Genomic DNA, 18427 nt, shown 5'->3' with positions numbered 1-18427 from the left:
AGAATGCAACTTTTAAAAAAAAAGGTTTTGTGATTTACACATGAAAGAAGTGAAACTATCACTGTATTCCAACAGATGAAAGGCTTAACAGACAATCAATTTTTAAATGTATAATTTCAGTTACGTCACACTGCAAATTTTTGCGATAAGTTCTGTGTGTTAGGATTGAGCCCTCCACTATCACCTGATGAAGGAGCGTCGCTCCGAAAGCTAGTGTGCTTCCAATTAAACCTGTTGGACTATAACCTGGTGTTGTGTGATTTTTAACTTTGAACTTAAATTAGGTTACCAACTTGGGTAAACGTATTTGGAACGTTTTTGAAGTCAAAAATATGATTAAAAAAGTGATGATAATGAAGGAGAAAACTGATAAGTCAAACTAACAAGCGACATAAAAATAGACATTAAAAAGTTCTTTAAATATCTCAGCAAAAGTAAAAGAGGAAACAGTGAAGATAAACAACTTATTGACAGGCTATGAAAAAATAATAAGGAGTCTGGAAATAACAGAAAAGTTGCAAAAATACATTAAATCATGAGAGAGGATACTCATAAAATTCCAAAGATACTAAATATTCAAAGAGCTGAAATGGTGGAGCATGAGGAAATAAACACTAAAATAAACAGAATAAAACAAATAGTTCTGAGTGCTGAAAATCTGAAAAACAATAACTATCGCTATTATTTCCAAGTTTGCATATGAAGAAAATATGAATGGTTAAGTAGTGTAAAAGTCTCAAAGAAATTGCAGGGGCTTATCGGCAGGTGAGGTCAGTGGGGTAAAATTTGGCGGATGGGACGTATCTCGAAAAACATGCGTTTAAGCAACATGTATTTGAGCAGTTTGGCAGAGTTGAAGCTGTATATTATTTCAATGTGGAGACATTGCAGAAAACCGCAGGGTAGTGGGATTGGAAGGTCCTTGTACATGACTCTCAAAGGCTATGGTCCAGATTCAGCAAAGTAGGGGAGGCAAATGGACTCACTGTTGACCTTTTTTAACAAAAAGAATGGAGTATAAGAAAATAAACAGGAAGTCTTACATGAAACTACAATCTGAGAATACACTGAACAGTTTGATCCCTTATCTCAGGACATTGTATTGGCATTTAGGCAGTTTCTTCTTTTGATACTAAGTTGATTCCACGTATGAAGGGGATTTCTTTCGTATATGAGGATACGTTGATTAGGTTGAGTTGATTCTCATTGCAGCTTCGAAGATATACAGGAAGCCTTACTGACAATTTTAGGGGCCATGACAGGGTAGATACAAAGAAGTTGTTTCCCACTGGGGGAGATTTGAAACCCAGAAGGCATTAACTTAAAATAAGAGGTTGCACATTTTAAGACTGACATGGGGAAGAATTTCCAGTTTTAGAGGATAGTGAATGTGTGGGATTTCTTACCTTGAGGAACAGTCAAGCTTCTGCAATTAGGAGTATTCAAGTCTTGAGATAGGAACATTTTTAATCAGTCGGGAATCGAGGTTGAAGAAGGAAGCTAGAAATGATGTTGATGATCATCAGATCAACCATGATCTCATTGACTAGTGGAACAGACTTGATGGGCTGAATGAGTTACATGTACCTCTACATCTTATGATATTAAAACATTGTGATTCCTATGAGGGACATGCACGTTTGCGCATGAAATATGCTCACTTTGTCTTGCTTCATTATCATTATTTCCAACAGATCTCACATCTTAAGAATTCTGTTTAATAATTCCATGTCAATGGGAGATATGAGGATTCCATTTCTAATGTTAATTGCCTCAGATCTCTTGTATTCTATTTGTCAATTTCTTCTTCATTTGCCCAATCAATTTATTTGACCTCGACTTAACATGGAATAAAACACTACGTAAATTCAGCATCCAGTTGGTTGTTGCTTCATTATAACTTCTGCTTCCCTTGACTTTTGAGAGGTCCTGGATTTTGTTCCCTTATCCTTTGTTCCTGTTGGAAAAACTTTAGCATGTATCCTAAAGTGTTAATCCAGAACGGTCACCTATAGTTAGTTCAATTATTTAATTCCTGCTGATTTTTAGTTCAGTTTCACACTGGCTTGACCTCTAATACCAACAATGTTTGTTCAAACCAGCACCTTACGAAGCGGCTCTCTTAATAAACTGACAAAAATTGTCTACCTAAAATTGTGGAGACTTACTGTATTATCACAACGCCAGAGTAGTCAGTTGAGGATGCAAGTGATAAGGCTCTGCCGAGTTTTATTTTAACACATGCTGCATTAGTATTTAAGCGATTTATGTTGTATGTAAAGTATAATAGTGACGTGTATACCCGCTACATGTTTTTTTAAAATTATTTTTATTATTTGGACATATTGAATGTTTGATCAGTTGGTACATTCCTGGTCCAGTAGGTATGGTTAATCAAATGTTTGCTGTGACCCATCTACCACATATGATTGTTGTCCTTTCCATACTGAGAGACACAACCATCTGTTCAAAAGGACCGTATGGTTTAGCTTGGAAAGTCTTCTCTAATCTCATTAAGAATGAATCAACTGGTTCATAGGGATGTTGCATTTTTTAGAAGAAATGAATGGTGTTTAGGGATCCTCCAGAGATTTATATATCCCAATATATTCAAGTGCCTTGTACAATTCAATCTCACCCTTCCATATCAATACCCAACAGACTTCTGATGAGCCACCAGTGAATTTCTGCACTTTTACCTATTAGTGTTCTAAGAATGACCAAACTCGTGCCACGCCAATTTTTTTTTTGTAGACACACAAGCGTACAGAGCTACGTTACAGGAAGAAGGAACTTTGACCTACTGAGTCTGCATCAGTCAAAAACAAGCAGCTAACTATTCAAATCTCATATTCTGCTCACGTAGCCCAGTATGCATATACACTCGCAAATGATCAATTATATAAAAATCGCAAATATTTTGTCAATGACTCACATTAACCTCACTATGATTGCCTCCCAGTGACTCCCTACCCATCCTGACCTTTTGCTGTTTATCAATTAATGTCCCCCTCCCTATGTCATGCTGTGGTTGAGTTGAAAAGCTCCATTCACACAGTAACCCTTTTAATGCTTATCAATGACCTCCCCAAAGCTGAACTGTCATAGAGTCATAGAGATCTACGATACGGAAACAGACCGTTCAGGCCAACTCGTCCACGCCGACCAGATAACTTAACCTAATCTAGTCCCATTTGCCAGCACCTGGCTCTATCTCTCAAAACTCTTCCTGTTCATATACCCATCAAGATCCCTTTTAAATGTTGTAATTGTACCAGCCTCCACCACTTCCTCTGGCAGCTCATTCCATACACGCACCACTCTCTGTGTGAAATAGATGCCCCTTTTAAATTTTTCCCCTCTCATCCTAAACCTATGTCCTATAGTTCTGGACTCCCCCACTCTAGGAAAAAGGTCTTGTCTAATTATCTTAACCATGCCCCTCATGATTTTATAAACCTTAATCAGGTCATCCCTCGGCTCCAGGGAAAACAGCTCCAGCCTATTTAGCCTCTCCCTATAGCTCGAATTCTCCAAACCTAGCAATATCCTTGTAAATCTTCTTTGAACTCATTAAAGTTTCACAACATCCTTCCAATAAGAGGGAGACCAGAATTGCACAAAATATTCCATAAGTGGCCTAACGAATGTACTGTACAGCTGCAAAATGACCTCTCAACTCAAATACTCAATGCTCTGACCAATGAAGGAAAGCGTGCCAAACGTCATCTTCACTTTCCTATCTACCTGCAACTCTACTTTCATGGAACTATAAACCTGCACTCCAAGGTCTCTTTGTTCAGCAACATTCCCTAGGATCTTACCATTAAGTGTATAAGTCCTGCTCTGATTTGCCTCTCCAAAATGCAGCACCTCACATTTATCTTAATTAAACTCCATCTGCTATCCCTAAGCCCATTGGCCCATCTGATCAATATCCTGTTGTACTCTGAGGTAACCTTCTTCGCTGTCCACTACACCTCCAATTTTAGTGACTTCTGCAAACTTGTTTGCTATATCTTCTGTGATCATATCCAAATCATTTAAATAAATGACAAAAAGCAGTAGACCCAGCCCCGATCCTTGTGGCACACCACTGGTCACAGGCCTCCAATCTGAAAAGCAACCTTCTTTCATCACCTTCAAGCCAGTTCTGTATCCAAATGGCTAGTTCTCCCTGTATTCCATGAGATCTAACCTTGCTAACCAGTCTCCCATGGGGACCTTGTCAAACGCCTTACTGAAGTCCATAGAGATCACATTCACTGCCCTGTCCTCATCAATCCTCTTTGTTATTTCTTCAAAAAATTCAATCAAGTTCGTGAGATATGTTTTCCCATGCAAAAAGCCATGTTGACTATCCCTAATCAGTCCTTGCCTTTCTAAATGCACGTAAATCCTGTCCCTCAGGATTCCCTCGAACAACTTGCCCACCACAGTTTACAGGCTCACCGGTCTGTAGATCCCTGGCTTTTCCTTACTGCCTTTCTTGAATAGTGGTGCCACGTTAGCCAGTTTTCTGACTATTGACAATACAAATATCTCAGTAAGAGACCTAGTAATCATTTCCCTAGCTTCCTCCAGAGTTCTAGGGTACACCTGATTAGGTCCTGGGGATTTAAGACATCCAGCACCACCACCTCTGTAAGGTGGACATTTTTCAAGATGTCACCATCTATTTACCCGCATCCTATATCTTCCATGTCCTTCTCCACAATAAACACTGATACAAAGCACATTTTTAGTATCTCCCCCATTCCCTGTCGTTGCACACATCTGTCTTGATGATTCTTGAGGGGCCATGTTGTCTCCCGAGTTGCTGTTTTGTCCTTAATATATTTATAAAATCCATTTGGATTCTCCTGAACCCTATTTGCCAAAGCTACCTCATGTCCCCTTTTTGACCTCCTGATTTCTCTTTTAAGTATACTTCTACTGCCTTTATACTCTTCTAAGGATTCACTCGATCTCTGCTGTCTATACCTGACATATGCTTCGTCTCTCTTCTGAACCAAAACCTCAATTTCCCTAGCCATCCAGCATTCTCTATACCTACCAGCCTTGCCGTTCACCTGAACAGGAATGTACTGTCCCTAGACACTTGTTATCTCATTTTTGCAGACTTCCCATTTTCCTGCTGTCCCTTTACCTGCGAACATTTGCCCCCAGTCAGCCTTTGAAAGTTCTTGCCCAATACCATCAAAATTGGCTTTCCTCCAATTTAGTACTTCAACTTTTAGATCTGGTCTATCCTTTTCCATTACTATTTTAGATCTAATAGAATCATGCATGCTGGCTGCAAAGTGCTCCCCCATTGATACCTCAGTCACCTGCACTTTTTTTTACCCAAAAGTAGGTCATGTTTTGCAGCTTTTCTAATAGGTGCGTCCACATATTGAATCAGAAAATTTTCTTGTACACACTTAACAAATTCCACTCCATCTAAACCCTTAACACTACTGACAGTTCTAGTCTATGTTTGGAAAGTTAAAATCCCCGACCATAATCACACTATTATACTTAGAAATAACTGAGATCTCCTTACAATTTTTTTCTTCTCAATTTCCCGCTGACTGTTGGGATGTCTATAATATAATCCCAATAAGGAAATCATCCCTTTGCTGTTTCTCAGTTCGACCCAAGCAATTTCCCGGGATGTAGTCCCAGGAATATCCACCCGAAGTACAACTGTAATTATATCCCTTATCAACCCTAGTCCCCCTCCTCTCTTGCTCCCCTTTCCATCTTTCCGACAGCATTTGTAGTCTGTAGCATTGACCTGCCAGTCCAGTCCATCCTGAGCCGTTTCTCTGTGACTGCTGTGATATCCTAGTCACATGTTCCTAACCAAGCCCTGAGTTATTTTGCCTTCCCTGTTAGGCCTCTTGCATTGATATCAATGCAGATTAATTTATCAATCCTACCTTGTTCTCTGCTTTGGTCGTGACTGTTTTGATTCGTTCCTTTCTCCATCTGTACCAGTATTTGCCTGGGTCCCATCCATCACCTCCCCCCCCCCCACCCTGTACTAGTTTAAATCCTCCCAAGCAGCTCGAGCAAATGTCCCTGCCTGTATGTTAGTCCCCTTCAAATTCAGGTGCAATCCGTCCTTCTTGCAAGGTCACTTTTACCCCAGATGATCCACAAATGTGAATCCTTTTCCCCTGCCCCAGCTCCTCAGCCACCCATTCATCTGCTCTATCCTCGTGTTCTTTCCCCGACTTGGTCTTGACACCGGAAGGAATCCAGATATAACTACATTGAGGACTTCCTTTTCAAATTCCTGCCTAACTTTCTCTGTCAGGGGTTCTCAACACAGACTACCTACATTGACTCCCGTACTTTTTCCTCCATGGCATCCATTTATATTTCCTTCAGAATATTCAATGTTTCAGAAGGAAAAGGAAGAATTTAGCTGTACAATACGAATAAATTGTACTAAACTCTTTCCTTATGAGAAATGTTATCCACCGGGCCCATTGTTGCAGTTTGCTGCAGCCACAGCTGAGGTATGTTACTTCAGATGAATGGTGGTGGCTCAGTGGGTAGCATTGCTGCCTCACTGAGCTGGGGACCTGGGTTTGATCCGAGATTCAGGTGACCGTCTGCGTGGCGTTTACATGTTCTCTCCGTGTTTGCGTGGGTTTCCTCCAGGTGATCCAGTTTTCTCCACAGTCCAAAGATGTGCAGGTCAAGTGGATTGGCCCTGGGCAATGCAGGATTAATGGGATAGGGGGTGGGTCTGGGTCTGGGTGAGATGCTCTTTGGTGGGTGGGTATGGACCTGATGAGCTGAATGGCCTTCTTCCACACTGTGGGGACTCTATGATTTATTCAATGGTTCACATCCCATAAATCGTTGTTCGATTGGTGTGGATAGGGAAATGGTCATCCTTCTTATTTTTGTGGCTCAACTTAACAACCTTGTATCTCTATAATTTATTTTAGGTCATCAAACCTAACAACATCCATAAAAACAATGGCTGAAGGCTCAAATCTAAAAGAAAACACAGGATTTTCAGTTAGAACAAGAGGAGTCACAGGTAGAGTTATGCAGATCAGTTCAAAAATCAATTGAAAATTTCCACCAGCAGGCTACAGGTCAAATATAGACCTCCAGAGAGGACAGATCTCAGCAGCAGTGTGTTTTTTGTTAAAAAAATATAATTATTTCTTTGGATGTGAACATTACTGTCGAAGTCAGTATTTGTTGATCACTCCAAATTGCCCTTGAACTGAATATAGTTACACAGACTCAAGAATCAATATCTTTATTTTGGGGAACGAGCAGAAATTGCTGGAAAAACTCAGCAGGTCTGGCAGTATATATATATGGAGAGAAAAAAAATATTAACTGAAGAAGGGTCACTGGACCCAAAATGTTAACATTGCATTCTTTCCAGAGATGCTGTAAGATCTGCTGAGCTTTTCCAGCAATTCAAACTTTTGTTCCTGATTTCCAGCATCCAGAGTTCTTTGGTTTTGTTGATTTGTCTTTATTGTGTGTTTGGAGTCACATGTTGACTGTGACCCACTTTGGTCTATTTATCACAACTGAATATAGTTTCAAGGTGACCATTACTCACCCTGGCTTTCAGATTTCTTAACTTCATCCACACGAATTTCATGTTATCCAATCCAAGATCATTTCTCACAAACGTATTAGTTCCATATTGTACTAACAAAGCCCCACCGCCAGCCTTCCCTTCTGAGCTGCTCTCTTGAAAAGTCACATACTCCGAATATTTAGTTTTAAGCTTCAATCTTGTTGTAACCATGTCTCTGTTTCACCGAGAAGATCATTTCTGTTAATCTCTATGTTGTTAATTGATTTGCTTTCCTCTGAATATTCATGCATTTCAGTAATAAAGCACCATTAATTACATCTTTTTACCTTTTTGTTCCTTCTTCATACTGATTTGCTATTGCTCTTTGTTCTTTGTTCCTTCCTTTCCTTCTCAGTGCCCCAAAGCCAAAATAGTTGCCATCCCCTATTGCAAGCTCACATTTCCCCCTCTAATTCCTTCAAAGCCCTGATCATCCCACTGGAACAGCTCCCATCCACCATGAATTGAAACCATTCCTCCCACACCAAGATTTAAGCCAAACATTTGACTCCTTCACTTTATTTCTCCAATTGCCAATTTGCACATAGTAATCCTGAGATGATCACTTTGGAGGTTCTGTGTTCTGGGTTTAGTTGTTAACTTTTCAAATCTTTTATCACAACCCCCTTTGGAGTCCTATCAATGTTGTGAGTACCAATGTGTATGAGGACAACTGGATTCCTCCCATTCTAATCCAAAAGTCTATCCAGCTTCGAGGAGATGTTCCTAACTCTGGCACCAGGCAAGCAACAGAGCCTTTGGAACTCATGCTCACAGAGTCGCAGTGTCTATTCCTCTAATTGTACTGTCCCCCATCATTTCAACGTTCCCATTTTGTCTCCCAGCATGAAAGGCCCCTGTATTTCAGTGTTGTGGTCAGGTTGTTTATCATCCCTACAGTTCCCATTCTAATCCACATATGTTTTCAAACACTTCATTAGGGAATCTCATCTGTAGGGAATCTAATTAGTACAGTGTGGAAGCAGGTCATTTGGCCACAACACACATTTGGCCACAACAAGTTCACACCAACCCTCCAAAGAGTAACCCACCCAGACACATTTCCCAACATTTACCCCTGACTAATGCACCCAACACTATGGGCAATTTAACGTGGCCAATTCACTGTGGGAGGAAACTGGAGCACCCGGAGGAAACCCACACAGACACTGGGAGAATGTGCAAACTCTGCACAGACAGTTGCTTGAGAAGGGAATCAGACCCGCGTTCCTGGCACTGTGAGACAGCACTGAGCCACCGTGCCACTCTACTGTTGGACAATTGTAGAGACTGATTCTTCTCAAGAGCACCTTGGTGAATCTCTATACTACCCTCACATACCCTGACACCCTTGTGTTAAGTTTTAAGATCCCTTTCAAGGATATGTGACTGCCTCCTGGTAACATTCCCCCTTGCCAGCATGAAGTAAGGTCTGCAGATCAGATTCCAATCCTTAACTTGGATAGAAAGTTGTTTGAGGGCAAACACTTAACTACTGATGTGTTTGCTGTGGATTACATTGGTATCCAGCAACTCTGGCATGCTGGAGCTAAAAAACATCATCAAATTTGTCATATTTACTACATTTAATAAAGTTATTAAAATCAGTCTAGTATCCCTGCGCTTTATACTTCATTGCATCATTTGTCGTGTTTTAAAGACACTGGTATCAATATTACACCATACAGGCTACATCGTCTTCAAAAAGAGAAAACAAATCATCTGGAGACCTGAACGTAAACTTCAGACTTTACTTGCAGTTTAAAGACTAGAAATACTTAACTGCTCACTGAGACAAAAATCAAGCAAACACATCTGTCCTTCCACTGCTAACCTCGTTGAGATGCTTTATTCGTGCACTCTATTGCAAGTCACAATCAAGTGCTGAGTTGTGATGGGTGGTTGTTTTCATATGTTCACACCACTATGGGCCTAGCTCAGAAGCGAGGATCCAGTTTCAGCTTGTTTTTAATTAGGCTGCTCTTATAATGCACCCCTCAAAAATAAGCTTTCTGAAAGCTTGTATTGTAGAATTTAAAATATGTTGCTTTCTCTTTAAGCAAACCACAATAACAATCTGAATTGGATTTGCATAAATCGACGATTTGGACACTTTCTTCCCCAGCAAATGCACACATTCACTCCAAGCTGATTTACCTCCTGAAATATTCAATTACGATTGTGTTCACAGGACCAAACTGCGCTGTCAGTGACATCCTGAAAAAGTGCAATGATTACCAACTGTTACAGTTGACAAAATTCTACCAGGACAGACTCGAGCAGGCAGTGGAAGGAGGGGTGGATGGAGTCAGCTCATTGTTGACTTATGAGAATCATTTCAGTGGCCAAGAGCATAAGGTAAGCAAGGTATAACTAAAGAGAGATTGAACATTGTTGAAAAGAGGGACATGTGGCCAAAGCCTTTCACCGTGCCCACTTGAGATCAAAAGTATAGAGGGCAAAATTTCAAACGATCATAATAATTTATACAGAAAATGCTGGAATAACTCAACAGGTGTAGCAGCAACTATAAAATATCATTAATATTTCAAGTCCACTGTGAAGAAGAGTTGTATCAGATTCAAAACATTAAATCAGCTTGTCTCTCCACAGATTCTGCCAAACTTGATTAGTTTCTTCAGCATGGCGAAAGTGAGTACTGCAGATGCTGGAGATTAGAGTCAAGAGTATGATGTTGGAAAAGCACAGCAGGTTTGACAGCATCCGAGGAGCAGGAAAATGCCTGATGAAGGGCTTTTGCCCGAAGCTTCGATTCGCCTGCTCCTCTGATGTTGCCTGACTTGCTGTGCTTTTCCAACACCATACTCTTGACTCTAATCTCCAGCATGTTCAGATTTCCAGCGTCTGCAGTATTTCGCTTTTATTGAAAAGGGAGCTGGTAGGCCACACCATCGTAAGACTCATAATTGAAAATGCCTGTTGTTGTCTGATGGCAGAAACTAAGCAAACTCTGGCCTGGTTAGTACTTGGATGGGAAACCACCTGGGAATAGCAGGTGCAGTAGGCTTTTAAGAGGCCAGCACAGACATGCTGGACTGAAGGGCCTATTTACATACTGTACACCTGTATGACCAGTGTCACCACCTCAGCTAATTGGAGTTAATTAGATTAGATTACATTAGATTACATTACAGTGTGGAAACAGGCCCTTCGGCCCAACAAGTCCACACCGACCCGCCGAAGCGAAACCCACCCATACCCCTACATTTACCCCTTACCTAACACTACGGGCAATTTAGCATGGCCAATTCACCTGACCCTGCACATCTTTTGGACTGTGGGAGGAAACCGGAGCACCCGGAGGAAACCCACACAGACACGGGGAGAACGTGCAAACTCCACACAGTCAGTCGCCTGAGGCGGGAATTGAACCCGGGTCTCAGGCGCTGTGAGGCAGCAGTGCTAACCACCGTGCCACGGTGCCGCCCATAATGTGCCAACTAATATGCGTACAATGGAAACAGTGATCCAACTCGTTCTACAGTTCAGTAAAACAATCCAGCACCTCAATATATACCAGGCTTTATGGTTACTGCAGTGTGCTTTACAGTGCCATCAGCATTTTATGTTTCAGTGAATTGATTGAATAGCACAGATCAGAGATCTTTGATTTCTGTAATTATTTTAATCTGCAGTGCAGATTGTTGCATGATAGTGTGTTCTACCTCCAGAATCGTGAAAACGGGGAAACACGCAGAGAGATAGGCCATCTCCTCCTCACACTCAGTATGTTTTCTTCCCTGTCCTTTATAAATCAATGTTATTTTTTTTTAAAGAAAATTACCATGCTTGTGGAGAAGGGTGACAGGGCAGAAAGCTCAAAGATTCTTCTAAAGATGGTGATGGGGAAAGGGTCTGCAGCCAGAAGGGCAATGTGGACATCCTTCACAAAAATGCGCCAAGGAGTGCCAAAGTTGGACAAAATACTGAAAGAAATTGAAGAAATGGGTACAGTGACATTACACTGGTTTCATTTTCATACTTATTCACTGATATAGTATTGATTGTAACTGATAATGTGCAATGTAATTCATGTTGACAGATTTTGATGCATTTCAAAAATTAAATATTGCACAAAGTCCATCTGGAGTCCCCGAAGAATTGAAAGGTAAGAGATTGAAATGTCAAACATTTTATTTACCTCTGGGAATCTAACGTCTTGAGTCTACCCTTTGTTTTAAGATGGAGCTGATATGTGTTGTGCATATACAAAGATTTGGATCAATACAAGTCGATCTGTATTAAACCAAACATTGCATGCAGATAGAAATCACAGTGCACATCGAGTTTTTGCGATTTATTGTAAATTTGCAGATTACACAGCTCCACAATACTAATGTGTTTGAGGATCCTAATACACTTTGCAATCAAATACATACTTGTCATCTTTTGAACCATGGTAAAAACATCTTCCGCCTCGGAACACTTCAACCCCAGGGCATCAATGTGGACTTCAACAGCTTCCTCATTTCCCCGGCTCTCTGCCTTTATTCCTGATGAAGGGCTTTTGCCCGAAACGTCGATTTTGCTGAAGCTCCTCGGATGCTGCCTGAACTGCTGTGCTCTTCCAGCACCATTGATCCAGAATCTTTTGAACCATGTTTAGTGAGCATGATGAGCTCAGCCAGGTGGACTGCATAGAATATGAGTTCCCTAATTGGGGCGGTTACCTTGGTCCAATTAGGGAGGCTGAGCTGATAGATATAAGCAAGAGTGTCAGATGTCCTGTTCACTCTCAGAAGCTGGCTGTGATACAGCTAGATCAGTATCAACTTACCATGTGTAAATGAAGAGTGACTTGGTGACGAGATACCAATCTCTATAGAGATACTTCAGCAGCAATGAGAATAAAGCATTCTCCTGAAGAAATTCACTCTCAAAGTCTTCGTTTGGTTGGGTAAGCATTTCAAGCATCATGCTGTTATTTGGGAAGCTTGACTCGTCCGACCCTGCCGTCTAAGACTGGGACATGTATGTGACAAGAACGTGTTTTTTCTGGATAATGATATTGGGGCAGGTGAAAAGCAATGAGTAATTCTCCGGACACTTGTGAAAATGCAGATTTTTCAGTTATTAGGAACTTAATGTTCCCTGAGGCACCAGATGCTAAAACCTTTCAAGAATTGACTGATTTGGTTAAGGAATATTCTGACCACATGTCTCCTCCAATTCTGAGATGCTGTTGGTTTTACTCAATAATTTGTGAAACAAGGAATCCATATCAGGATTTTTCACTAAGGCAAGTTGACTGGCAGAGGCATGTCAAATCATAAAAACTTCACAGTGTGGAAACAGGCCATTGAGTCCACTCCTTGGTATAGAAAGGATGTTGTTAAACTTAAAAGGGATCCGAAAAGACGCTGCCAGGTTTGGAGGGTTTGAGCTGTTGAGAGAAGCTGAATAGGCTTGGGCAATTTTCCTGGAGCATCGGAGGCTCAGGGGTGACCTTGTCAAGGTTTATAATGAGGGGCGTGGGTAGGGTGAATTGTCAAGGTATTTTCCCCAGGATAGGGGAGTCCAAAACTAGAGAGGGTATTTTAAAGTGTGAAATAAAAGATTTAAACAGGACCTTAGCAGCAACATTTTCATGCAGAGGGTGGTATGTCTGTGGAATGAACTGCGAGAGGAAGTGGAGGCAGTTACAACTACAGCATTTAAAAGATACCTGGTTGGGCATATGAATAAGAAGGGCTTGGATGGATTTAGCCAAATTCTGGCAAATGGGACGAGATTGCTTTAGGACATCTGGTCAGCATGGATGAGTTGGAGAAAGTGAGGACTGCAGATGCTGGAGATCAGAGCTGAAAATATGTTGCTGGAAAAGCGCAGCAGGTCAGGCAGCATCCAAGGAGCAGGAGAATCGATGTTTCGGGTATGAGCCTCATTCCTGAAGAAGGGCTCATGCCCAAAACATCGATTCTCCTGCTCCTTGAATGGATGAGTTGGACCACGGGGTCTGCTTCTGTAATCTATGTCTCAATGACTTACCCACCGAAGAGCATATCAGCCAGACCCATACCCATACCCATACCGTAATCCTGTCAGCCCTAATCCATCAAGCCTGCACACCCCTGGACACTATGGGTTATTCAGAATGGGCAATCCACCCTAACCTGCAGGTCTTTGGACTGTGGGACACCCAGAGGAAAACCATGCAGACACAGGGAAAATGTGCAAAGTCCACACAGTTGCCTGAGAGTGGAATTGAACCGGGGTTCCTGGTGCTGTGAGCCAGCACGTCACCCATGTTTACAAAAGACCTAATTGATGGACAACTTCAATCGAAATCTGGAGCTACATGGGACGATTTCAACTAATAGGGAGGGAAATAGTGAGAAAACAGAACAGTCGTAGGCTGGTACAGTTGTGAACAGGAGCAAGCCAAACAATCAAGACAGGTAGGAGCAAAGTCAAGAATGAGGAAGGACTGATAAATTAAACTGCATTTATTTCAGTGCAAGATGTCTGACAGGCAGATGAACTCAAGGCATGGTTGGGAACATGGGACTGGGTTATCAGAGCTATTTCAGAGATATAGCTCAGTGATGGGACAGGACTGGCATCCAAATGTTCCAGAGTGTTGATGCTATGGGAAGGAGCAAGACAGGAGGGACGTGGTGCTTTGATTAGGGATAACATTATGGCTGTAGTTCGGAAGACTATTCCTGAGGTATGCTACAGAATTCCTGAAGGGCATAGATAGGGTGAACACCCAAAGTCTTTTCCCCAGGATAGGGGACTCCAAAACTAGAAGGCATTGGTTTAAGACGAAAGGAGAAAGGGTTAAAAGGCACCTAAGAGGCAACTTTCTCATGCAGTATGTGAAGCATGTAGGGAATGAGTTGGTCGCAGGAAGTGGTGGAGGCTGGAACAATGACAACATTTTAAAAAGCATCTGGATGGGGATATGAATAGGAAGGGTTTGGGGGGGGATATGGGCCAAATGCTGGCAAATGGGGCTAGATTAATTTAGGATATCTGGTCAGCAGGGACAAGTTGGACTAAAGGGTCTGCTTCCATGCTGTAACCTGCTGGACTAAAAGGGCATACTGTCTCCGATCCTGTGTAAAATATTCTTGTACTTCTGTCCAAGAAGTATAACCGGGGTGGTTATTTCATTTTTATTAAGTATTCAAAGCATCCCTTATCGAAAATGAAATGGATTTAGTTGAACTGATGTATTATGGATGCTGAATTCTGTGTTGATCGTTTTGCATCACCATTGAAGTTAATTTATACCAAACTCCTCAACCAAATTTTGCACTCATTACTTGTTAATGCCCCACAATCACCTCCTTTCGGAAAATGAATTCAGTCTTCATAGAACATCACTGAATTAAAATGTCACATTTATGAGTTGCTTCTTTATTTCATAATCAATACTGAAAAACATTTTTTTTGTCTGTTCCATTTTAAGACATTCAACAGAAACACAAGGAAACACTCCGTCAACAAACTGAAACACTGAGCGTGAACACTATCCTAATTAAGACAAAGTATAAGATTTTTCAATTGGTTGATCGATACGTTGAGCTAACTATCATTTCTACTGTTCGGGATCGGAAACTGGTCGAACATGAACTGCTGGCAAGAGGCGGAGACCATGGAAAGTGGAGAGAGAAACATCTCCGAAGAGATCTGGAAAAAGTCCGAATTGAGCAATTGTTTCAAAGCAATATTTCCCAGTTTGGAAGCCTGCTGCAGAAAATGAAGCATTTCTTTGGGCTGTCGAATTCTGGGATTTCAGCATCAGTGAGTGGGGTCCCAGGGATTGGAAAAACAACAATGGTACAAAAGGTGGTCCATGATTGGGCTACTGGGAAAATATATCCACAGTTTCAATTTGTTTTCAGTTTTAAATTCTGCGATTTGAACAATATTAACCACAGAATAAACCTGAGGAATCTGATATTGAATCAGTATCCTTACTTTGGGAACGCTCTGGGAGAGGTCTGGAAGCACCCAGAGGGTTTGCTCTTCATATTTGATGGTTTGGATGAATTTAAGGACAGTATCAGTTTTGAAGATAATCAAAGAAGTACAGAACCACATTCCATGTGCACAGATCCCCAATTCCCTTGTGAAGTGTCTGACATTGTATCGAGTTTAATCCAGCACAAGCTGCTCCCAGGATGTTCAGTGCTAGTAACCAGCCGTCCCACTGCATTCCATTTATTGGAAAAGGCTGAGATCAGTGTCTGGGCTGAAATTCTGGGATTTGTTGGTGATGAACGGAAGGAATATTTCCAGAGGTTTTTTTCAGATCCGCGGTTGGCTGCAGCAGTTTTCAGACACGTGGAGGAAAACGAGATCCTGTACACCATGTGCTACAACCCTTCGTACTGCTGGATCCTCGGTCTGTCACTGGGTCCCTTTTTCACACAAAAAGACAGGACACAGCAGCAAGTTCCCAAGACCATCACCCAACTATATTCCTACTTTATTTATAACATTTTGAAAAACCATAGCCGAGCAATTGAAAACCCCCGTGATGTATTACTGAAGCTTGGTGAGATGGCCTTCAAAGGAGTCTCTGAGAAAAAGGTTGTGTTTAGAATTGGAGATTTGATCCAGTACAATCTGCAACCCTCCCAGTTCCTGTCTGGATTCCTGATGGAAGTTTTGGAAGGTGACGTTTCTGCCCAGCATGTGGTTTACACGTTCCCACACCTCACCATCCAAGAATTCATAGCTGCACTTACACAATTCTTGACTCCAGATCCTGAGGACATGAGGAAACGCCTCAGTGCAGCCCACAGTGAGGAAGATGGGCGATTTGACGTATTTCTGCATTTCGTGACTGGCCTCTGCTCCCCACAGTCATCTCGACCTCTGGAGGAGTTTCTGGGTCCGTTTTCACATAAAACGACTTGCGAAGTGATCGACTGGGTGAAGGAGAATTTTGTAGCACATGTTGGAAATACAGAGAGTAAAGTCGGCAAAAGGAACCTCCTGAGTGCATTGCATTACCTATTTGAGTCTCAGAACACTGCACTGGCTCATAGCACAGTTGGTTCAATAAAAACACTTAAATTTGGCGATTCAAACCCCCATAATGCTTTGCGATTGACCCCTATTGATTGTGCAGTTATATCTTCAGTTATTGGATTGTGTGAGACAATATGTTATCTTGATCTACAAAACTGCTACATTCAGCATGAAGAACTGCAGCAGGTGGCACCCCTACTATACAAGTGCCAGCATTTGAGGTGGTTGTTCATTTTTCTTTCTGTTCTTTCAGTTCTGTTGTTAAGCTATGACTTTACGTTATTCACATTTCATTGTAAAGGCAACAAGTCCTTCCACTACAACCAATGTGAGATAACGTGAAGATAAATTCTTAAAATAAACGTGCGGGAAACATACATCCCTCTATAAGTATCTCAAGAGATAAAAGATCAAAAAAGACGAATGTAGGTCCTTTTAAATCAGAAATGGGCAAATTATAATGGGGAGTGAAGAAATGGCAGAAGAATTCAACCCATATTTTGGTTCTGTCTTTCAAAATTCAATAAACTGTGGAATAGTTTGTAGAGGTTGGAGATTAGCAAATGTTTCACCATGATTTAAAAAGGACAAAGGTAAAATAAAACAGGATTATAGATTGGTTAGCCTAACATTGGTAGTGGGGAAAATGCCAAAACCTATTAAAAACGCATGACAAGAGGTTAAATGAGAACAGCGAAAGACAGTATTGGACATGGATTCCTCAGGGGTTTGAAAATGCTGAAAGGATGTTTCCCCTTGTGGGAGAGTCTCGGATCAGAGGACATAGTCCCTGGATAAAGGGGCTCCAATTTAAGATTTAGATGAGACGGAGTTTACTCTCTCTGAGATTTGAGAGTCTTTGGGACTCCTTGCTACAGAGTGCTGTGGGACAGAATTCTTGTGTTATATCTAAGACTGAGCTGGATAGATTTTTGTAAAATTGAGGAGTCCAAGATTATGGGAAAAGTGCATGATAGTGGTTGTAAGAAGCTTTGGATCAGCCAAGATCCTATTGAATGGCAGAGGAGCTGCCTCAAGCTGCTGAACAACCTATTCCTGTTCGTACTACTTATAGTCTTATGGGTGCACAAAAGGGAAGTCAGCATGAGTCCAGAATGACTTCTTCAGAAATGAAAAAGAGTAACACCAGACTCAAAACGTTAACTCGGTTTCTGTGTCCACAGATAATGCCAGGCCTGTTGAGTTGCTCCAAAACTGTCTGTGTTTGTTTCAGATTTCCAGAATCTGCAGCAGTTTGTTTTTTTTTAATCAAGGGCGCAGGTTACGTTAATACTGAGCAGGTTAGTGTTTTAAAAAAATTCTCAAGGTCAGGTTCGTAGGAGAGTAGTCTGACACAGAACAAACGACCAAGAGGCGAGACTGCTAGAATATGGGCATTTTATTCCCCGCAGTGTCGCACAACGGGTCTGGCTTATACTCACTCTACATGTTACAAAAACTGGGAGCCGTCAGTTCTCGTAGAGCGGTTGCCAACAACCCACGCTCGGCGGTTAAACGTAACCCCGGAGCAGACTCACCGAACTGGAGACTTTTCCAGCTGATATACTCTTTTCCAGATATAAACATTCATGTGAACAGCAGAAAAACACATTCCATTCTGGTTACATACAGATAAGAAGATTCACACGGGAAGGTGTATAACAAGATTCACACGGGACTAAGCGACACCTTCCACTTTCGGTTAGATTCACACATGTATTGGGACACAATTTTAACCCTTTCACCACATTCCACTGCTTGGCCCAATACATGTGTTACATTATGAGCACACATGTATTGGGACACACCACA

The 18427-nt window shown here is 41.5% G+C and overlaps 1 protein-coding gene across 1 annotated transcript in view; it reads left to right on the top strand.

Annotated features, from left to right (window-relative positions):
• LOC122544130 (NACHT, LRR and PYD domains-containing protein 3-like) overlaps positions 1-18427 on the top strand; it is a 42683-nt gene that overhangs the window by 17453 nt on the left and 6803 nt on the right. Inside the window, exons 3-7 of the mRNA XM_043683168.1 lie at positions 6948-7042; positions 9798-9964; positions 11404-11575; positions 11670-11735; positions 15045-16836. Coding sequence (XP_043539103.1) covers positions 6979-7042; positions 9798-9964; positions 11404-11575; positions 11670-11735; positions 15045-16836 — 2261 coding nt within the window. The 5' untranslated portion in view covers positions 6948-6978. The remainder of the gene's footprint in view (positions 1-6947; positions 7043-9797; positions 9965-11403; positions 11576-11669; positions 11736-15044; positions 16837-18427) is intronic.

This window comes from Chiloscyllium plagiosum, chromosome 46 (assembly GCF_004010195.1).
Source record: "Chiloscyllium plagiosum isolate BGI_BamShark_2017 chromosome 46, ASM401019v2, whole genome shotgun sequence".
Lineage (NCBI taxonomy): Eukaryota > Metazoa > Chordata > Chondrichthyes > Orectolobiformes > Hemiscylliidae > Chiloscyllium > Chiloscyllium plagiosum.
This window is presented reverse-complemented; position numbering and strand designations above follow the sequence as displayed.